General features: G+C 33.9%; 1 protein-coding gene across 2 annotated transcripts; it reads right to left on the bottom strand.

Annotated features, from left to right (window-relative positions):
- Positions 1-5747: 5747 nt before the first annotated feature.
- LOC145579281 (sister chromatid cohesion protein SCC4-like) lies at positions 5748-22832 on the bottom strand. 2 transcript variants are annotated; one of them, XM_081636525.1, is made up of 13 exons: positions 22518-22832; positions 22285-22436; positions 21459-21600; positions 19489-19605; positions 15941-16442; positions 15228-15266; positions 14108-14229; positions 8873-9019; positions 8639-8728; positions 8393-8517; positions 6980-7185; positions 6266-6390; positions 5748-6164 (listed from the first exon to the last, which is right to left on the bottom strand). In XM_081636525.1, exons 1-13 carry the CDS (start codon positions 22728-22730, stop codon positions 5976-5978), a joined length of 2169 nt encoding a protein of 722 aa, XP_081492651.1. In that variant the 5' UTR covers positions 22731-22832; the 3' UTR covers positions 5748-5975. The 2 variants fall into 2 exon arrangements, with proteins under 2 accessions (XP_081492651.1, XP_081492652.1); XM_081636526.1 differs by having other exon boundaries at positions 22285-22389; positions 22518-22688.
- Between the last annotated feature and the right edge of the window lie 822 nt (positions 22833-23654).

Below are 23654 nucleotides of genomic sequence, written 5' to 3'. Positions count from 1 at the left end.
TTGTTCTGTGTGTGTTCAATGACCTGCCTTCTTAGGCACGCATTGATGTACATAGTCATAAATCAGAAAAGAAGAGAGAAAAGCAAAAAAATATGAAAAGACAAATTAAAAATGCCAGTCTGTTGCAAAAATCATATCTAAATCCTAAAAGGGGATTTTGTAACACAAGATTCTGGCCTTTTCAGGCTTTCAGCATAAACCTGTAGTGAAAGAATCAGAAACAAAAGTCCATAGATAACAAAAGGACCTAGACTTTCCCAAGCATATGCTGTACCTAGCTTTGGCATATCCAAATGAAGCTCTGATTCAGTAAACAAATTTTCTATTTTTGTGACAACTCGAGTTTGGATCCCTAATGAAATGGAATTATATATACACTCATTGCTAGTAATAGTTTAGTTTATGCAGGAGCAGGATTCTGTTTCCAAAGCGAAGATTTCCTTTTCGTTTAACGACATAAAGTCTACATTTACCAATTCTAAGAAAACATTAAGGTCATATATGTATAACATACACCATACAATTTTTTATTTTTATTTTTTAGGAATATCATACAGTTTCATATTCCCTTAACATATATTATGAGACTCAGCTTATTGCTTAAGGTTGAGGACTTGTAAGAGGTATCAAGTTGAATCCCCTACACTACATTTACATAGCTGCTACGGCCAATAATCCAACCACACTCAAGAAAAAGAACTCACTGCTATTCACACATTGATCTTAGTACTTTGTTAGACAAAGAATAAGAATAATAATGAAGATTATTTATAGGATAAGGAAGAAAAAAAGGTTCTAAATACTGTTAGTCCTATGCAAGCTTTATATACCCATCTTTCCATGATGGATGGAAGTTACATTACATAATCAAATTTCAAACAAAATCCCTTAAAGTGCCGCAATTTTTGAAAAAGATTCTAACCTTATAGTTTGACGACCCTTGCATATGCAGCTCTTGCCCTTCAAAGGCCAGAAGTAGTAATTTCGGCAAAGGACTACTGTAAAGGCATCTGCCTCCAGCCCTACAAATCCATTTTATAGTAACTTTTAGTCTTAGTATAAGAAGATCCAATGGCATGTTCTATGATGCCAAAAATTTGTCCAGCTATAGTTTACTATCTAGAATTAAAACTTCAGCATTCCATTTCTCTCCTCTTAGTTCCTAATTTAGAAAGGCTGACCTATAAGACAACATGAATTTTTTAATTCTGAAGTTATTATAAAATATAATTATGAAAAAGTAGCATGCCACATTGAATATAAGTTATCATTTCAGTGAAATTTTTCTTGTTTCTGAGATTCTGATTTACAAAATCAAGCTTACCTGTTAAGAAAAGCAGTAGGATTAAGATCACATATCAGATACACATTCGTTTAATGAAGCTAGTTTAATCACTCTTGCCTCAGTGTACTGTGTACACCCAAAGGACCAATCAATTGCTGTGAAACACAGGTTAAGCTATGAAATAATACTTTCTCTAAGTCGTTTCTCTTCAGTTACAAATTACATGTACTTTTTCAGACTGAATTGAAACAATTCAACAAGATCATAAGGTCAAAGTTTGTAAAATTTGATTCCTAAAGAGTAAATGTTGTAACTAAAATGAAACGAAAACAGTACTATACTGTTTCATTATCCCTCCAGTAATTGATACAACTTCATTAACGTACACATGTGCAGATACAAAGTAATTTTGAAGGCAGCCAGTAATCAAAGAGCTTAAAACTTAATCGAGATGGATCAAAAAAAAATTTAGCATATATTACCAAGATGGAGATGTGTCCTTGGTGATTACTAGGACAGTTTTGGGACCATAGTTCCAAAGATAATAGTACTCCTGCTATTTGCTAAGCATATGCCACCCCTTTACGGCATATCCAATCTAGAGTCAAATTGATTTTAGCATATATAATTAATTTCAAGGTTACCTTGACAAGAAACATAGGATCCTAGATGGAAAATTTTGATACTATTGGCCAGGTGAATAACAGAGCGATTCTCCTTGGGCATACAGACAATGCAACTGCATAAAATTTGTTGTGCCAAAGGAGAATTGCCCTGCTATTCATCAGCATTGTTATTTCGACCCCTCTACCTATATGAAAAGGAAGCAATTTATCATTTTTTTATTACTTCTCTTATGTTTATATTTCTTGTTCCTTTTGACAGGCATCTCTAATATAATTTGCAGTATTCGTATCATGAAGCAAGTAATCCTGACAAAAGTTGTTATAAGGAATTACAGATTTGCAACTGCAGCTGTCGAGTTAAGCAATTCCCTTGGAGCAAGAGATGAATATCTGGTTGTGCTAACATTTGAAAAACTTTCAAGAGTCAGCCTTCATGATACATATGGTGCAAATTATGTTCTGCTAACACTAAAATTTGCACAACTTTGCAGCTTTTAATTAGAACAGACTATAAATGTATTACTTACCAACTATTCTCTATTCAATAGTTTTATGTTGGTATGTATTTATGTATATTTATCTTTAATCTCCCCAAGGGCCCTAATACATCATAGTTGGGATTTGGGAATCTTATTAGAGGCATTGGTGTAAGAACGAAGAAAACTGAAGTGATGAAAATGTCAAGTTACACCAAGAAATCTAATCATCTTAAACATATGGAATAAAAAATATAAGCTAAGGTAATGTAAAATCTTTGCTAGCTGCTTCAAATAGGGCCAACATCTAATGTTTAAACCTGCAATTGTTACTTCAGAATGCACAAGATTGTGAGCCTGTTGAGCGTAATTTAATTCATTGGGAATTAAACCAGTCACAATTAAACATGTCCAGAGCACACTTCTGGAGTTAATGGATCCTCTCTTTAAAAACATCCTCACCAAAAAAATTTTTAAAGAAAAAAAAAGGAGATATATTAAGTAATGCAAAACCGATGAGGCGATGAAAGTACAATAAACTACAATGAATTTTCTAAAGAGGTAGTAAGAAAATTATAGTAAACATTTTATTTTCGCCATGTATTTGAGACATTTAATCCAAGTTATGATACATTGTCTTGAATAGATTTTCAAGAAAGCCAGTCTAATATTATTCTTTTTTTTCCTAACCTGAAAAGGCAATGAAATATTTGGATATCATAGAGGAAGGTTTTTTAGCAGATTTGATTCCAATGACTTGCCAAATAGCAAGAACATAAAGCATAAACCAATAGAAGTGGCCCACGACAGCTCAAAAACAGGATAATGCTTGAAATATTCCAAAAGAATTATTAGCATATAATCAAGAACTGCTGTATAAATAGCAGTTTTTTGTGATGAAGTAAATAATAAGGCATTCAGGAATAACAATAGAGAGGAATAACAGGGCATTTCTCCTTTGACAGAAAAAAAGCAGAACAAAACGCGTCTTTCTGCCAAGGGAGACTTGCCCTGCCATTCAATTGCTCTATCGCTTAACAATCTATTTAGGCATATGAAATCGGATCACATACTTCTTCCTCCATTAAAATTCATTTTTCTTTTCTTTTGTTTTTATTGGTTAGCTTTTGCAGGTAAATTTCCAAGGACTATATTGTGCATGACACTTCAGTAAGACAATTACAGAAATTAGTGTGCTTGCACAAATTAAGCAAGGTAAGTTGCTACTTACATATTATTCCGTAATACAGTAATACCTCTCTTTCATAACATACCTAAAAATGATTGCAAGCGATTGAATTGCAGCACATCGAAGCATAGCAAATGGTTCGACCAGACACATTTATGAACTCTGAACTGTATCATAAGCATTGAAGATGGTTTGGCCAGACACAATTTAACTACGCTTTTAGCTCGTGCAAATGTGCAATGTATAACTGTCTGTAAGATATTTCCAAAAACTCATTTACATTTTGTGTTCAAACAAATTTTTAATTTTTTGCTATAGTCATACAATTTGTTTAATCAATTAATCCTTAAAGCGCACCACATAAATTTGGCACCAAAAATTAGTCATGGATAATGTCATTAGCCTACAAATTATTCCCTTCAACAAACCATTTCAATATTACACGCATTTGTGTTCAAATGAATTTTTGTTGATTTTTACTCCAGAAATGTAAGAGCCTTAATTTAAAAATATTTAATACAAATATTTTATAGTATATGTTGTTACCTTAAACAAGTCATTATCACAAAAATAAAAATAAAAATAAAAATAAAATAATACAGTAAAATACAAAAACAATTCCTGTGAAATTTACCTTACGCAGTGAAGTGACACCAGTGAAGGTTCTGGTGCCTGTCCGACCAATCTGAAGTGGACTGTAAAATTAAAATGTTTTTTTTTAGTAATAGTACATTATCTTCTTTAATTTTGCACTTTATTTTTACCCTCTGTAAATTTATGAAAAGTAAAAATCATAAAATTCGAAATTTGAAAGTAAAAAAAAATTAAACATCTCCCGCGTTTTACCCGCGCGCCCTAAACAAGAAATATAAAAACTCTCCTTTTCCCTCCCACCTTCCCTTCTACCGCCATCCACAGTCCTTCTTACCTCTTCTCTCAATTGGTGGGCGGCATGACAACTCGGCTTCAAAGTCCTTTCGGGAACAAAATGAGTCGATGTAGCTCTAAATGGTTTGATAAGTATAAACCTTGGCTCGAGTATAGTGTTGAAAAGGATGCGGCATTTTGTTTGGTTTGCTATTTATTCAAGAATCATAGCGCGGTAGGAGGGGGTGCTTTTGTTAACAAGGGGTTCAGATATTGGAACAGAGTTGATGCATTTGATAGACATGTTGGTTGGTGGACATACGAGTGCTCATAATAAAGCTTTGGGGGATCTCAACGAGTTTCGAAACAAAAAGGGTTCTATTTCAAGACCAAAATGATGAACCAAATTTGTATTTTGATCAAACTCATTATGTTTTTCAGGAGGCATGGGCCGTGACATTTCTCACATTTGGAAATTTTTCCAAGTGGCTTTGATATACATTTGTAAGAAATTGAAAATCGATTTTTGATTGAGGGTAAGGCGTTAAGGAAAGGATTACTGATTTGTATGTCTTGGCTTCAATGACTTGCTTCTTTTGGCAGAAATTGATTTTGTTTGCTGAAATTTTATGTTATGAATTTTAAAGTGTTGCTTTATTATACTCCCTCTATCCCTAATTTATAGTTCTTTATAGCCAATTTTAAATCTCAAAATAATAGTCCTATTTGTTTTTTTCAAGTACCATTCATATTAAATTTTTACCAAAATTCACTCCACTTTACAACAATATTTGTGCAAATTTAACCGAAATTAGAGTTCAACAAAATTTATCAACTTTCATTAATAATTCGTCACTAATTCAAACACTTATATTGCAGTATTATTCTTCCAATTCTGAACAAATGGTACATAACATACTTTATGTTATGATTTTTCAACTGTTGCTTTGTTCTAATTGTCCAAATTTCCCTTGTCAACGCATTTGATGAAGTCGGAATGTCAATTGACATGAAAAAATTGATTTCTGGAACTTGAAACCAATGAACCCTATTGAAATTCTAACATGTTTACCAATCTGCAATTTTTATTAATTTCAGATTGGTACAAAGATGTGAACACAAAAAGATTAACACGGCTCAATATATTTTACAATACCAGACTTGGGTTTGTGAGTGTGAGTTTGATTAATAAACTTGAATAACGAGATGAGAATCATTACCTAACTAAATCAATTCCTAAGTTAAAAATAAAATTATACTGTTCAGAAGCTTACGGGAGTATAGCTCAAGATTAGGCAGAAAACTATAAGGGCAAACTTCCTTAAGCACCAAGCGATCTGAGCTTCCTAGCTTACGCAATTGCTACATGCAGATCGCAATTCGCAACACAATACAATTAGAGAATGGGAAAGAAAAGCTAATTTCATTGCATATGACTGGTAAATATTCCTAATCTTGGCAGCAAGATACATGCCATATAAATATATACAGATAAATAAGTTCTGACAGTTACAAATATATACATTCTCAAGCTAAATTTTCCTCTTCCCGCGTCTTCCAGAATCTAAGTCAACAAGCCGCGAGGATGAAGTTACGGGCATTGATGAGGCCAGACCAATAGATTCCGGGATGTCAAGATCAACCTTCATAGACGAACTTGCCATAGCACGTTTAGTATCAGAATTGAGCAGCTGGTGAACTTCAATTTTATCTTTGCTAATCTGCAGTAGTAAAACAAGAGCGGATGAACCTTCAGCTTTTGTTTTAGTTAGTGAAGGCCAAAAAAATTAAATCTTTCCTAAGCAACATAATGAAAGCTTACCAGCTCAATATGGTGAATTGATGCATAAGCATCTGCAAGTCTTTTATGCAGATCATCTATCTTCTTTCTTTGGTACTCTGAATTCTCCAATTCATTTCCCCTCTCTCCCAACTCCTGATACAATGCTGCAATTGCACAATTTAAAAAACTAAGAACCTCATTTGGCTAGTGAACAATCAACACATAATTAGAGGTTGGCGATTAATACACAACAGGTGTTTCAATCACCTATTGATACACAGTATGGTGTTGTGGTCCATAGAATATTATACATCACCTACCATTCAACATCAATGAATTTGTTTATTTTAATTAACACATCAGAACCCCTAATGCAAGCTCAAAACAGTCCTATGTTTCCGTGTGCAGCTTATGTTTACTTGCTTTGGGTGGTACAGTAAATCAATCTGTGTGACAATGCTAAAGTTCCAGCTATCATTCCAGCTATCCTTGTGATCTTAAGCTTCAGCAGATTGGCAGAATGTGGCTTGATCAAGTGTACATATTACTAGTTAATAGCTTGCCTTTTTTGGCCTTAGTGCCATTTCTTGTATTCTGGTGGTTCATAATTAGAGCAAGCTTGGTCTTCAGGTTGATTCTATCTTTTGTGTAAGTTTCATTTCAGGTGTCCATCTTTATTACACGTGTAAAAGTGTGCTGAACTTAGAGAGCTATTTTGTTCTTATTAAAGTGAGACCAAAGCTCTAGACAAACCTGAGAGAGCCGATAGTACCCAGATCTGAGTTGGGATATCATTAAGTTTCTTCGCCAATGTCAAAGCAGACCTCAAAATTTCTCTAGCTTGTGCAGTGTCATGAAGAGCAAGGGCCAAACTTCCAAGAATTGTTAGATACTGCGAAACCAACTGAAGATTTCCCAGATTACTGTGAGTTATTTGCAATCCAGTAGCCAGACGTATCCTGCAGCATAGAAGCAAATTAGTGAAATTAACAAACCTCAAACAATTGCCAAAACCATATAATTTATAAAGCAGAATTGAATTCTTGTCTTTTTTATTCTTTGAGTCCCATATCTCTCTCTACCTTACCAAAATCCCACATAAGATAACGTATAACGTACAAAGAGGTATTCTCATAAATAAGGTTCACAAAACGAAATAAGAAAAGCTAAACTTCATTGCATGACAGGCACAAGAACGGCAATGTAAAATAGTAACTTTTCCCTAATTTAACCTGATCAAATGTTCAAGCTCGTCAGTCTTCACCTGCATCTCATTAATAGCAGTTTGAATGTAGTCCACCGTCCACATTTGTAACATATGTTAACGGCCCAGAAAGGTCTGAATCTTACCATTTCACTCGTATCTTTCACTGTAAAATCTTCAACTCTACTCTGATCACTAGTTACTATTTTACATAATTATCCACTGATCTTGATTGTATAACTATCAATTTCTGCCCAGCCTAGTGCCTCCTATCTCTAGCCATGCCACTTAAAGTCCACATTACATTGTCATGGATTCTCCACTGTAAACCATTGGTCATATTTGAAACAATAATCCCCTACCTCCAAAAAAGATTCTCCATTCAAATCACCAATTACTGTATTTCGAACCTGTTTAGGAATTGGTTCACAATGAGATAACAGAGAAAAGACAGCCTATTTGAATAGGATCAATCCAATCTCCTCAAACCTCCCGCTACCCCCCCCCCCCCCCACCCCCTCTCATAAATTATGGTTATCCTAAGGTTAGATGATTACTTCCCAATTCCATATGCATATTCCTCACAAAACACTTAGTACCCAAGGTCCAATCATCATGGTTATTGTAGGCCATTATAACACCATAATAAGCAGTCAAATAAAACAAAAATCTCATAAAAAATTCTTGTCCAGATAGCAATGCCTCATCACTAACCAGTCGAAATCTCGCTGCAGCTACCTGTCCACGATTTCTAAAGGCTAGTCAAAATATTCTTTAAAGCCGTGGATGTGATGTGCTCATGTGCCAAAAAGTGTAAGAGTTGAGCTATATAAAATTGAAAAGTGCTCATTCTCGTAAAAATATAGCTATTCCAATGACATTTAAAACGTAACCCACAATATTTGATGTGGCTGTAGCAATCCAATTCAAGCAAAGGATGGATCAAGATTCTAAATGCATACCGTGCCTCCTGAAGATTGTGCTGCTTCATCAACAGAAGACCATAACCAAACAGAGCACTTGTTTTCTCTCGTGCTCCAATGAAAGAATCCATCACCCTATAGACAGGCCCTATTAAATCAAGAGCCTGCCAGGAAACAAAATTAATAAAGGTGGAGTATTTTATGCACAATGCATTCAAATCACCAATGTTTCTTTCTATTAAAAAATAAAATAAACTCTATCCATGCCATGACAAAAATAATTACCTGTGAAGAAGATTCTGCATCACCATTACATATGTAAGAGACAGCAGCATACACTTGACACATAGCTTGAATTGACTTGCTCTCTGTCATCTGCAAATGATTTCAGAGTCAGGAGCATCAGGAGCACATAAAAAGCAATTTCTCTTTTGTTGTTCCAATAAGAAAAAGACTATGCTTATGTATATCATGACTTCAGATCTACCAAAAACCAAAATTATTATACAAAGTATATACCTTTGCTGCTTCAACAAAATGGAAAGCCGCCTCATTGAAGCAGCCAACTGAGTGTGCATATTGTCCTCTTAGCATCTCAATAATGCTCTCACAAGCCTGCAAGATTGTCGGAAAACGAATGTACCAATTTCTCATCTGCACCAAAGCCTGTAAAGGCATACGAATAAAAAGAAACAGAATAAGCATTCAGACATTTAAACTTATAATAATAGGCAATATTATTAACAAACTACAATACATGCCTAACCTCTCCACACAAAGCAGTCGGCCAATGCAATTTCAATGTAACTAAAATAAGTTGTAGGTAATGCAAATTTACAATTGACATGAAAATCACTTGAAAAGCAAAACCTGGTCTTAATTTCTAACTAAATAGCTGTTAAGAGCGGTCGAAGTTTATATTACAGTTTCAAAGACAGCATGCATCTCAGCAAGCTAAAATGAGGTTGCACTTGTACCCAAGCCAACCTATCCCTATTTGTAGGTGTCACACTCACAAAGGTTACATATATTGATAGAGTGCATGCTCGGGATTCGAAAAAAAAAAAAAAAAAAACAAAAAAACATATCAGGGTCAAGAAAGCTGAACATAAACATAATTGAGCCTAACAATATGCTAGCTATTGTTCAAAGCTGACAAAACAATACACACAGCTACACTTTATAATAAAAATAAGATCAATAAAAAAGAAGAGGTATTATCATCAAGAAATACAAGGAAAATAAATATTAAAGAAAATAAAATATAAATAATTTTTTTTTTTAAAAAAGAAAAACCCTCTAATCCAAGTTAAGGGTGAATGAGACACAACAAGCTCAAATTCTACCAGTGTGAGTCTAGGAAGAAGCCAAATACACCACTTGATCCCATAATTCAAAAGACATTCAATCAGAAGACAAATCATGAAAAAAAATACAGTACTAATTCCGTTCCTATATGTTCTTAATACTTTCGCCATAAGTCCGTTCCTTAAAGTTCTTTACACTTTCACTTGATTCCATTTTTGGCACACACCATATAATACCTTACCTCTCTTACCCAAAATACTTACACTTACACTCACTTACTTATCCTATTACTTACTATCCAGTCACCACATCAACACTATCTCTCCAATTGCATAAATTGCTGTGATTAAAAATTTCAAGAATAAAATAGGAATGGAGGTAGTAAACAAATAAAAGCAACTAAAAAGCAAAAAGCAGTTCGCCACAAAGTTTTGCACCCCTTTTCACAACACTCAGTGGACATCAAATTACAAAAACAGAGAGTGAAGCAACCTAGTTATTAACATCAGGAAATCCCTGCCATGTACATGCTCACAACACAGAAACAAGTTGATCCCCATCTCACAGTTAGCAGAAAACAAAAACTTCCTAACCGAAATGACCTTAACTATTGCATATGACATCCTTTCAAAAGCTTTCCAGCACACCCTCTCATCTGCCTCCCCTCGGCTGCCTTCCCACAGTAAGCAGCTAAGCACATACATAAATCATACTACTCTCAACTGAGTTGTGTCATATGTCAGTATCACTAGTAATTCAAAGATGGACAGTCCACTTCATAGAATATTTGTTCTACAAGAAAGGCTCTAAAAGTTAACCTGAAAATCTAACAAGGCGAGTATTTAGGAATCGAGTTGTTTCAGAACTATGGCTGGTTGATGCTTTTGGTGTTTCTTTTCATAACCCTTCGTATAACACTTTTAAATGACTCAACGTCCAGATACCATTGACTCAAACCATAAGAAACCATTGACCATCTCCTCAAATGACCACTAACCACATATAGCACAAACAGGAAAAAAAATCCCTACTCTACCTCTCTCCATATATAAAACATAATCATTCCTCTTTATCACCTCATAGAAAATATAATCAGAACAAACACCCTACCTTAAGAACTAGTCCCATTTTCTCCTCAAAATCCTTGGTACACAACATAACATATCTATTTATACATCCCAAAAAGTCTGGAAATATGTCATAAGACCACCTGGAGATGGGACTCATTGGTCTCCAATATTGAACAGATTCTTCTAGAGTTCAACAATACCAAAAATTAGCTTTACTCCTCAAAATTTAATATACAACAAAACTCACACTAAGCTTTAAGATCTTGCAATTAAGAAATGTTTACATATGAAAAGTAAACATTACATCTCGCAATTAAATGATGTTCGAAGTAAACCATCATATAAAATCCATTTATTAAAAAGTAAATATTAGATCTCACAATTAAGAGTTGTTTACATATATGAAGACTTGGGATAAAGTATAAGATGTATAGTCAAAATCAAACCCATAACTACAACTATATTTGCTTAACAAAAGGTAAAATGACCACCAACACCCAAAATTGATATTATTCTTGCTAAATAATTGCAGCAAAATGGATACTGAAATTTTTACCAAAAACTGATGGATACTGAATTAAGTAGCCTGAAGTCCAAGTTGTTGGATAATGGAGTATCTTTTTAATTGACAAAAAATAGAGCAAGTGTGATTTGCTCACTATAGTGAATATTACCTCACAGGAGGAAGAAAATTCATTATATAGAACCATTTGTGCTTGTTTATCCTATCATGGGTATGATTTATTTTGCTTAGTAAATTTAAGTAGCTTAGAGTTTTGAACAAAGAAGATCCTACAAAGCAAAGCGAAGGTTTGATAAGAAAATTAAAAAAAAAAAAAAAAAAAAGAGTGTGCAACACGCACAAAGGACGAAAAATGAGGGCCAATCATTTGAACATTGACTTCGGAGTTCGGATTCCGAAAAAACGGTGTCTCTTATAAGATATGGTTTTATAAGGTACTTTCTCACAAAATAGAAAATAAATAAACAAAAATATTATAAAGGTATTATCTCGCAATTTTAAGATTTAAAGGTGATCATGAAGTTTCCTTTAAGTTTATTATTAAGTGAGAAATATCACACAAACTAAAATATCATATAGTTTATCTTTTAATACCTCCGTTTTCCTAAGTTTTACCTAGCTACTATTTCACAAGGTCAAAGTATTAAAATTTTGACCGCGTCTAATTGTGTATATATTTAAAAAAAATTTATATACATATACATATATATATATATATATATATATATATATATATATATATATAAAATAAAATAAAATAAAACATTATCAAGTTTGATCTTATTATATTCGTATTGTTATGAATTTTCAATATATCACCTTTGTATAATTTTTACTAATGCACAATCAAAGAAGTTAATGATCAAAATAGTACATTGGAGACCCTGTCAAATGCAAGTAACACTTGGCAAAACGGAGGTAGTAATTAACTTAAAAAATTAGGATCTTTTACTAAATTAGCTAGTTCGGCAAAAGTATTTGCTAATAAGGCTATTTACATATTTTAATACCAAAACTAGCTAAAAATTGAATTGAGGCATATTTACATCAAACCACAACAATATCTTTTTTTCCTTTTTTGTTTTCCTTGAGAACCAGCCAATATTTTATTTTTATTTAATTTTTTACGCTTAGTATTACAACCAAATTGCAGACTCTTCATAGCCATCCTCATCACTCTCTTTACACCACTTTTCTATCTAATTCTCTATAATTCCATCTAATAATTCTAAATTTCAATTTGTTTTATATTGTTCACTAATGACAGCTAGTTTTCAAATCAAACCCAATTAATATTGGTCTCGCAATTGCAAATTAATATGAAATGAACAGAATGGGATTTTATGAATGTATCTAAAATATTTTTCCAGTATTTAAAAATGTTCCTTTGAATTTTGCTCAAAATAGAAGTAGGATCTTACTTAGGAACCACAATTTGAAGAATGGCATACTGGCTATAGTGCAAAAGTAGAAACTACAGCGTGGTTTTTTTTAATTATTATTATTATTAAATCTTGATTGATGTTGAAATTATTGCACTGTTATTAATGCTTTGGTAATATTATTCAGAGCTTTGTACTTTTGGTAATTGAAAGTTTGATTAACTTATCGAGGTCTTGGACTTTGACCAAAATATATAGCGAAAATAGTATTTCCTAAGGATGTGTCTTGTTGTAACTTAGCATATATAAAGAAATAGTAGTCATATGCACAACCTAGTGATGCACTTAAATAGATTTGGAGGGAGTAGTACATACTATAAAGACATCGGTAAGAAATGTTGTGGGTTGTCTTTAAAAAATAAAAATGAACCTACAAAGAGAAAAACAAACCTAGATTGGTTCATAAGAAAAGGAAAAAAAAAAAGAATTAAATGTGGTATATGCCTCCAACTTAAGGCTTTGGTTAGTTTTAATATTAGAATTTATAAATAGCCACTATGGGATATAATTTTGTTTAACTAGCCACTTTAGTAGAGAGTTCCCAAAAATAATGGATGCACTTTTTCATTTATGGAATTAGAGTTACAAGTCCTTGGGGGAAAGAAATAAAGAAAATGTAGATACTATAGCAAGATAAGTGGGATAATTGACTGAAAAACAATTCAGAAAAAACTCAAAAACTCCAAAAAAGAAATGATAAGTTCGACATATTTAACTGCGGAAGTAGAATTTGAAAATAAAAATAATAAATAAATAAAACACTTGTTAGGGGATTTGATCCTCTGTCCTAATGCAACCTGCTTTATCTACATCTACTTGCAGCCAATCTACCAAACGAATTTATGTGTAAATTATAGCTGACTTCAAGCACTTATAGAATATTGCAAAGCAGCCCCCGCCCCCCCCACCAAGAGGCTCCTGTTTCCACCCCTTTTCCTCATGCAAAAGCCTTCTGGTAGTTGAAAGACATGATTTTAAATCAGTACTAATCAAATAGTCTCCTAGAATTTTGGCTAAATGGAACACTGCTATCTGCGGTAAAACTCAGCTACCTAACATTGGAATGGAAAGATTCAAAATCAACAAATGAATTACTGATTGTCTCATATCGAGTTGAGGTACTGTAGAAGAAAAACAACAATATTAAATCCAATTATCAGCAGAGATTTTTTTAGAATGGGAACTGACAAGCCTACCTACACATTTTAATTCAACAAATTTACATTCAAAAGAGCTGAACATCCAAAAGAGTATTTCCTACCCAATCAAGTTTAATTGTGTGCTTTATATCAGCAAAGTCCAAATTATAGAACAAAACAGAAAAATGGGCAAAGATAAAAGAAATCTGGAGCAATAAGATAAGCATAACAGGGGAAAACTCCTTTGTGCATATAGGAAGCTAACAACCCACCTCTTGAGCTTCAACAAAATCAGCTCGTGTGAGATCTACTGCCACCTTATTTTCGAGAAATTGCATCAACAGCATCAGATAGACACCAGCCATCCAAATAGCAGAGTGTTGAAGATCTACTTCTGTAAAAAAGGATAAAGCTACATTCATTTTGGTAATACTTCTGATAAATCATTTTATTTAACCAGACTAAAGGTAATAGAGACAGCTCCACCATGGCTTGCAAAGAAATAGGTCATAAAACTATACTTCCTCCATTTCCTTCTAGTTGACACATTTCTTTAGGCACATTTGGAAATGCATTATTTCAAATATCAATATCTTCAATTATTAATAGGAAAATCTTATTTTAAAAAATAAAATTGACATTTGTAAAATATACAATGAGATGTATCTAGTAGGAACCCACATAAATACTTTTTTCTCAAGTATAAATCATAAATGATATTAGAGTAACTAACGTGAATAAAGCCCAAAGTCAAAATGTGTCAACTAATAAGAAATGAAGGAAGCAGTATCTAAAGTAGGGTTTGTCCTAAATCAAAGATTTAAAATTAAAAAAAAAAAAAAAAAAAAAAAAAAAAAAGTAAATAAATAAAAAGGCACTAAAACTAAAATTAATGACTTAAAAATTTAATAATTATAAATTAACAAAACATTATATGAACATAGATTGAATTCAATATATTAAAAAAATTATTAAAAAAAAAAAAGAGAGAGATTATGAAGGAAAAAAAAAAAAAAAAAAAAAAAAAAAAAAAAAAAAACAACTCATTAGAATAGAAATTCCATTGAAGTGGTTCTTAATAAAATTTCTAAACTTTGGTATAAAAAAAGGTTGTGAGCCTTAGTGCGCTTAGGTGCATCTCACAAGACCACTATTTCTTTGTGCCTCAGTGCCTAGGCTATATGCACTGTCTAATCTTTATATGTTCCTTTCATTTCCCCTCTAATGTTTTCAAGGTAAGATGACAGTTAAAATTTCAACTGAAATCACTACACCCAAGTGATACACAGGTTTTTATTTGTTTAAATGCTTTAGATTACTATTAACACAATTCAGCTATTGGTGTTTTTGGCCAATAATTCAGATTTTATTTCAGAGATTAATCCAACTTACCTCTTACACCATCTGTGATTCCCAGCCTTAATAGTTCAACTGCAGGAAAATACATGTGAAGCATCCAGTCAGAGAATAGTCTATTAACGTATACTACAAATTGTACAAAGTCAATCTAATCAGACATGATGCTTTTTGCCACTAATTACATGTCACAATCCTAGCTAAGAGGATAATATAGTGAACCACTCTTGTAAAATATTAAGTGTCTCATGTCTAAAATGCAAATGTACTTAGGGAAAGCTTCACAAGACATCTTAGGCAAAAGTTATTAAAGATATGAATTTTATTTTTTTCCACATACCACTAAAGGAGTGGGATGTTTTAATAGGTACTCCCTCCATTCCTTATTGTTTGCCCCGTTTGGAATTTTCATTTTGAGGAGTAAATAAGAACCTTTGATCTAAAAACATATTCATGTGGGATCTTGTTAGATTATTCTCCATATGTAGTACAAAGTATTATAGAATCAAATATCAAATTTTTATAATTTTATACAACGCTTGGTTGAAGATATTGATGTTTAAAGATGTGCACTGGAGATTGTGCAAAAAGGCAAATGGGATAGACAAAAAGGAGTGGAGAGAGTACAATAATTAATATAGACAGGCAGCATAGTGACAAGATGACCAATGAAACTAAGAACTAAATTTTTGACAATAACCTGAAGACGCAATAAAAAAAAATAAAAATAAAATTAAAAAACAACCAACCTTGGATAATTTGAATTCCAGATTGAATCCGCTTTGCACACTCCTTAAATTGTCCTTTTGGGCGCCCAAAAATTACAACCATAAGGTCCACCAAAGCATAAACTGCATTCTTGGACAACCACTCCCCATCAATAGGATATGGTGCCAGCTCGAGCTTGTCAGTAGATAGCCTCCTCTCATAATCAACACCAGCAGAATCAGTATAACCTTGTGGAATTGAATTGGATGTGGTTATAGTCCTGAGCTGCTGCTGAAGATGAGCACGTTTCTCAATCAGTAGTGAGCAATCCCTCTGCTTCATAGCAGGCTCGGAGAGAGAGTGGTTCAAAGCGTTGAGCTCACTGGTTAGTTTACGAACATGCTCTGTTTGCTGCAAGTCAGCCTTCATAGCAGCATCAAGCTTGTCAATGTGTTGAGCAACATTCTTGTAGTCGCATATACGAAACCGATAGAAAATGTGCAGTAGCTCATTATAAAAAAGCAAACCAAGACATTGCTGTGTCTGCAAAGAAGTGGCAAAATCAAGATGGGCACACAAAGCAGGTCATCAGCTTCACATTAAGAAAATTGTAATTATCAATGAGCAAAGTTTCAATAACAAATTGATGACAAAGGAAAACACAAATTGCAAAATAAACCGAACGACATATTCAGCTAAATATATCAAATTAAAAGAGACCAGGAGTGCAGCAGTAAAAACAATCATCCTTTTTTGTGTTCTTTGCTTTGACTAGTGCAATTTGGGTTATTAAACAAGTTTCTTCATTATAATTTTACTCGTACTTCTCAAGGATTAGCCATTAACAAGGAGAGATGGAACAATAAGGTGTGGCCAATAGTACCTAAAGCTCTAGAAACAAATTGAGTTTTGATTCTAGCAAAAGACATCCAATATATCATTCATTGCAATCCTATTCCACTCTCCCCCTTCCTTGCCAGAGCTATTCCCATATGAATATACAATTCAAGAAAGATGGCCAAGTTGAGAAAACCAAAGAAAAAGTTTAACTAGACTCGAACTAAGCACAACCACAAGAGAAAGAAATCACAGCAAATCAGTAAATGCTGCCAATGCCCACACCAATTTCAGGTCCCTCATTACCTCATTCTCCCACATCTCTAGGGTGTCTCATAAAATATTCCAGAATCCGTAGAAGCAACCAGATACTCAAATATTCAATCATATCCTTACATGTTGCAAAATCTCCAAGCACTCCATCTACAGTGGAGTCAGGAGGGTTGATGCAAGAATGTCACCCGAAATTCTGGAATTAGGTTCATTTAGTTCTTGGATGCCCAAAGAATTTCAAATCTTACGTTTTGCCCAAATTCTTTGATGTTCTTAAGGCACTTAGATAAAGAAATTGAAATATAACTAGTAATTAGAGAATCCCAACCCACATCCCACACCCCAACCTCTTCTCTCAAGTAGAGAGCGAGCGAGAGAGAGAGAGAGAGAGAGAGAGAGTCTTTCCCAAACAGCATATTTGAATTTGAATTTCCATAATCCAGATTTAACAATTGAATTTTATAATTCCAAAGAAACTCTAGTATCCAAACACTACCTAAGAGAGTTTGATAGTCAAATTTAGATGTAAAATCTAAATCAAAAAGAGCCTAAGATCTAAAATTTGAAGCATCAAATAACAAAGAGAGTAAATGTTTGTGCACAGAGAAGTAATTCACCTTTCCAAGTGAATAAAAATTTACCATCTATTACTAATCACCAAATCCCAAGAATGAGTATGTGGGATATGTTATACCCCATGTAATTGAAATACATATTTCCCTACAAGATACATATTTCTTACTTGTACGAAGTTTGTAACATGGGACATATTGTCGCCAAGGGGAAATATGAGAAGTTTGAACAGCCTCTTCTTCGGAGCAGCGATAATTCCGGTGTGAGAAGCCAACTGCAAACTCCCTCTAGCATAACAGATCAAAAGGCTCCTAGGACCTGATGGAGTATCCACTATCATGTACTTTCCCTATCTCAAATTAAACTTTCAATTCAGTTTCACTGTACATATTATAAAACTAACAGGGTATGGGCAAATTCACGATTGAAGGTGTAGGTGTTGTGAGAAAGAAAAAAGGTAAGTGGATTTCCCATTAAAGGTAAGAGGAAATTAAATTGTGATGGACCTAATTGGTTAAGTAGAAGACAAAATTGGGGAGCCATACATGAAAGCATGAGTAGCGAGTGTGACCATGGTTTTAAATTTGGATGTGGTCACAGTTGTGACAGCATCCACGCACCACTAGCCAATGCCAATGGTCTGTGACAATCACGGCCTATAGTGATTGCAGTAAGATCATTAAACTCTACAATGCGGTTGAGATACAATGATACATCAAAGATTTGATTCTCAGGTAAACACATGTTTGAATTAATACTAAGGCAACTTTTATTTTTTTTAAAAGCTACTCTTGGTTTCAGTCTCGTTTAAAACAGTCAAATCCTTTTTCTAAGGGCAGTTTAAATCCAAATGAAACAATTCACCAATTTGTGAGTTGCATTTTAAAAAATTGAAATCGAACACAAGGAGTAAGATTTTGTTTACACTTTAGACTGAAGCTTTATGGTAACACCGAGATTGATGACAATTGAGTGATTGACAAATCACAAATCCATGACCAAGAATTACTTTGCCTGATAGCAGTACTTATGAATAGTGAGAACTGAGAAGACTCAGAATTACTTGCTTTGCACTGCATTGTGAGGAGTAGCTTACCAGTTACCACAAAAAGGGAATCTCATGATATCTATAAGGGAGAGGTGGAAATGGAATGAAAACAATAGTGAAGGAGATAACCAAATGCTTACTTTTGATAAGGTGGTTTATCTTGTTGGGTGAGACTGAGAGAAAGAAAGGATGGAGGTTACCCTGGTACTAATGGCATTTCTTGATCGTTTCTCTGAGGGACAGTTGAAGCAGGGACTCATAAATGCTGCCAGATCAAATGAGCCAATAACTTAAACACTTTCGATCTGTTAGAAACTTGGAAAGAAAAGAAATTATCCCAGCCAAATTCTATACACTTAATAATAACTCAAGGCAAAATCCTGTACATTTTCTAAATGTGTTGTGTTAATTAAGAGGAAGGAGCTCCACTAATAAGAAGCTAATTATCTTTCTTTTCATCTATTAGTCAAAAGAGAGAAAGGCCACAGTTTTTTTTTTAGTGTAGCAAGCCACATAGAGCTGTACAGGTGATTCTGAGCATGAACTATTTAGTATACCAGCACAGAGAATACACTACCATAACAAGCTAGAAGGCAACAACAAACACAAATACCTATCTCAACATCAAGGCACATAAATATTACTCATACAAAGCCTTTAAGCCCCTTTCTAGCTGAAGAGAAACAAATCAATGCTTTAACACAACGGTCAGCTTGATTGGCTTGGTGCATGAATATAGAACAGTGTAACTTTATGACAAAAAAAGGTAGCAGGAATTCTAGGTAATCACACTAAATAGGCAATAGAAAGATTCATCCAGCAGCCCTGCACTTTTGCGACAAAGAAATGTTAAAATACCTTATTCGAATCAAAGGAGTTCCACACCTCATCGCATTTTGCTAAAGCCTGTTCCACCATGTCCACATCATCCCATTGCATCAAGTGGACATGAAGTTTCGATGTCGCGAAAAACATCTGACCACCATACAAAATTTAAAAAGGAAAATATTAAACAAGTTATTGGATGAAGAATATGGTACACATAATCTATCATCATAGGATCTACCATATAGGTCAAGGAAAACAAGAATGTCAACACATTTTATTAGCTGTGAACAAGCATAAAGGGATAACAACAACAACAACAAAAAGCCTTAGTCCCAAAATGATTTAAGGTCGACGAACATGAATCGTCATAAGGAACCGCACGATATAAAGAAAAGGACATAACAAGATAATCATTTGAAAAAGGTGAGTAAAGTGAGAAAAGGAAGAGCATCCAAGAAAAACTAAGGGAGCTTTACAAGAGAGCCAAGAATAAGATTTAAGAAAGTTTTCAAGGAGTGTTTAAAAAAAAGCATAAAGTGATCATTGATTAAAAAATAAATAAAGGAAAAAAAAAAAAAGAAATAAAGAAAAGATTCAATGATAAATTTCATGTAGATGGTAAATTGTAGAGGGGCACTGGTTCAAAAGAAAGATTCAAGAACTGAGATATGAAAGATGAGGTAATTGCATTTCATTAAATATTTATTTAAGAATCTTAGAAAATCTGAAGGCATAAACCAAAAGTTAAAAAAAGTTAACTTCAAGCCACATCATATAGGACGCCTTTTAAGAAGATTATTTACACATCAACCAGACATAATGATAAGATAAAGATAGATAGGGATCCAGAAACTGGACTTGAAAATACTTTAATCCTAATTCCTACATCAAGGTACAAACAATGAAGGCAAACAGAGTTTAACTTGGTTAAATACTCAAAATCCTGGAAAGCTATAGGAGTTAAGAACTACAACAAGTCTAATAATTCTTGAGGCTGTGAGTTGATACAGACAAAAGGATAGAGACCTTTGATTTAAAAGCTATTACCTAAATTCCACAGATGATGATCACCCAAACCAATAGATAGGACAAAAGATGCTTTAATGGATACATGGAGTAAGCTGAAAGTTATGAGCAATAGTTCATCACTTTACCCCCACACCTCTAAATCCTTATTAGGGCTCGTTTGTTTTGATAATCCAACAGACATGGCATAATTACCTACACCGCATCATTACTCACCTTTGTCAGCACCATCCTCTCAAGCTCACTACACCATATTATTTAACAATCTCAAAGCCTAGTCAAGATGTCAATTTAGTTTTCGACTCAAGCCCATACCAAAACCTTAAACAATGGAGCCATTTACTAAAAGTCATTCCTGCTTAGATACTCACAATCACTTCCCTTGATGTTATCAATACCATCAAAGACTTCTATTATTACAGAAAATGTGCAAACACCTCGATTATACCATTTGATATTCTCCCAATACCATGAGCAAAGGGCTGCTATTCTAGGTCTGTCAGAGACACTCACAGAAAACTATGAAAGATGTACTTGTAACGATGCTGAAAGAGGACTAGGATTCCAGTTATAAAAAGCATTGATATACGTATCCTAATCATAAAGGACGGCATCCCTAAAACATGGTTCTAGTACACATTAGCCACCAAATACACATAATTAACACCCTAAATAAAGCTTACTGCTATCACCAGACACATAAGCAGCAAAGGGATCTTAGATTACACGTTTGAACAAAATCAGGGAACATAAGGTTTATTTGCAGATCCAGAAACATCTATAAAGGCGAAAAATCATATGAAACACAAAATTGGTATTGCCACCACTTAAATCATCACATCTCAGTGATCTCACCACTTATATCACCACTCATATCATCACATGTCAGAGATCTCATACTTCACCTAATATAACACATTACAAAGTTACAATCAACACCAAGTCTCATAGCCAGCACAAAGCTGAAAACTAACCTGCAATTCAGGATAACATAATTCAGCAGCACAGTTGTATCCTTGTTCAAGAGTAGCAAGGGAATTTTGATAGTCGCCTTCTATAATCAAAGCAGTTGAAAGCTGTGAACTGAAATTGCAATACCATAACTTCGCTGCAAAACTTTAACCAAACAAAATGTATCAGTCCAAAACCCCTCATAATCACACAACAATTAAAGTTCTTTACTCTTTAGCAACATAATTCAATCTATCCCATGATTTTGAAACCAAATGCAATTCAAATACCCAACCAAATGAGCATACGCATCGCTATTTCAAGAAAAATCTCAAAAGTATACAGTAAGTAGTGATGTTTACAAAAAGAGATCAATCGAACCCATGATTTTAGCCTCATAACAACCTAAAATTTCATTCTTGAAAATAACTAAACGAGCATACCCATCACAAATTCGACAAAAATCTCTTAATCATTCAACACAATTACAAGGAAATTCAATCTAACCCATGATTTCAGCATCATAACCACCTAAATTTTCATTCTTAAAAACAACAAAATGAGCATACCCATCGCGAATTCGACAAAAACCTGTTAATCATTCAACACAATTACTGATTATTAGCAACAAGGGAATTCAATCTAACCCATGATTTCAGCATCATAACTACCTACATTTTCATTCTTAAAATCAATAAAATGAGCATACCCATCACGAATTCGACAAAAACCTCTTAATAATTCAACACAATTACTAATTATTAGCAACAACGGAATTCAATCTAACCCATGATCTCCACAAAAACAACAACAACAAAAATCATCATAAAATCCCAAAAAAGAGCATACCCATCACCGAGCGACTTCGTAAGCTCCAAACCCTTGTTCAAAATCTGCTTCTGAGATGGTATTGCCCCAACTAGATGATAACACTGACTCAACAAACTATACGCCCTACATTTCAATTCGAAACATGAAGGAATCGACTTCAACAACAATTGCTGCAAAAAATGAAGATAAAATTACGAAATGAAAAACCCCTTTTGAGGAGAGAGAAAGAAGAAAGAGATGAACAAACATACAGAACGTTCAAGGTGAGATTTGGCATAATTGACATTGTGAGAATGGCGCAACAAAAGGGTGGCGATTCGAAGACGAGTTTTGACCTCGATTATTGGGAGAAATGAAACTGGGCTTTGGCAAATTGCTTCTAAACATTTGATTGCCTTCGCAAATTCACCTTTTTGCTCATGATAATCTGCTAATCCCCATAAACCTTCTGCTAGTGTATCCATGGAAGTTCTTCTCTGTAACGGTGAGCTTCAATTTGACTGCCTGTCTGTGTTGTAGACTTGAAGTAGTGAGTGAAAGTTCTATTGAGTTTCAATTAGATGAGTCAAGGGGTGTGTTTAGTGTTTAGGCTTTAGGTTTTGTTCTATCCAACCCGAGTTTTTTTTTGTTTATTCACCGTATAGTATACTATGAAATTTTTCAAATTCACCGTATACCCCTAAGTTATTACAAAAATTCATCATATACCCCTAATAAAAATAAGATGAGTGCAATTTAGTTAATTACACATTGAAACCACTTTAGATATCTCCCCCTCATCCCCAAAACCACTCTTCTCCTTTCTCCAGCCCTTGAAACCATTCCAAATCTCCATAACCATATTCGTATGATTAATTTTGACGATGAGAAAAGAAAATTTACGGTGGTTTTGGGGTTTGGAAAAAGGAATGCGGGTGGTTTCGGAGGTAGGGGAACGTATTTAAAGTGATTTCGTTTTATAATTAATCCTAATGATTGATAAAATTAACAATCATTAGACATCAAGGCTATATGGTGATAAATTTCATTATTAGGTGATTCTCTCTCTAGAAATAGAGAGCTTCTCACTCTAGAAATAGAGTTACCCTTAAAGGGTATTTTTGTCACGGTGGTTGCTCAAAAAACTCCACCTAGATTCCCTCCCCATAATCATCATTATTTTTTTGGGTAAATTGTGCCTAAGGGTTATTGCCAGCCTACTTCTTTTCCCTAGGCTGCCATCTGGCAATTCTAATTGGTGCCCCTCACAAAGGCCAATCACTTTCTAGCTTCACAATCATTCCTTTTGTTAACGGTTTAGCATCAAAACACACTTCTGTTACTCAATTTGTACTGCCGTTAATCTTTGTCTTATTTCCCAACCCCCTTGTCTTGTAACGGCGTTCTAA

The sequence above is a fragment of the Chenopodium album genome, chromosome 14, assembly GCF_948465745.1.
Source record: "Chenopodium album chromosome 14, dcCheAlbu1.1, whole genome shotgun sequence".
In the NCBI taxonomy this organism is placed as follows: domain Eukaryota; kingdom Viridiplantae; phylum Streptophyta; class Magnoliopsida; order Caryophyllales; family Amaranthaceae; genus Chenopodium; species Chenopodium album.
Note: the sequence above shows the minus strand (reverse complement) of the source record. Positions and strands in the feature narration are given on the sequence as shown.

What these genes read in the sequence shown, in the direction of transcription:
- LOC145579281 (XM_081636525.1), bottom strand. Translation starts at nt 22,730, where the DNA reads ATGGATACACTAGCAGAAGGTTTATGGGGATTAGCAGATTATCATGAG. An exon ending in TGGAATTCAAATTATCCAAG is followed by an intron (nt 15,267 to 15,940) that starts GTTGGTTGTTTT and finishes ATTTTCCTGCAG; the next exon opens with TTGAACTATTAAGGCTGGGA. An exon ending in ATTTTGTTGAAGCTCAAGAG is followed by an intron (nt 9,020 to 14,107) that starts GTGGGTTGTTAG and finishes ATGCCTTTACAG; the next exon opens with GCTTTGGTGCAGATGAGAAA.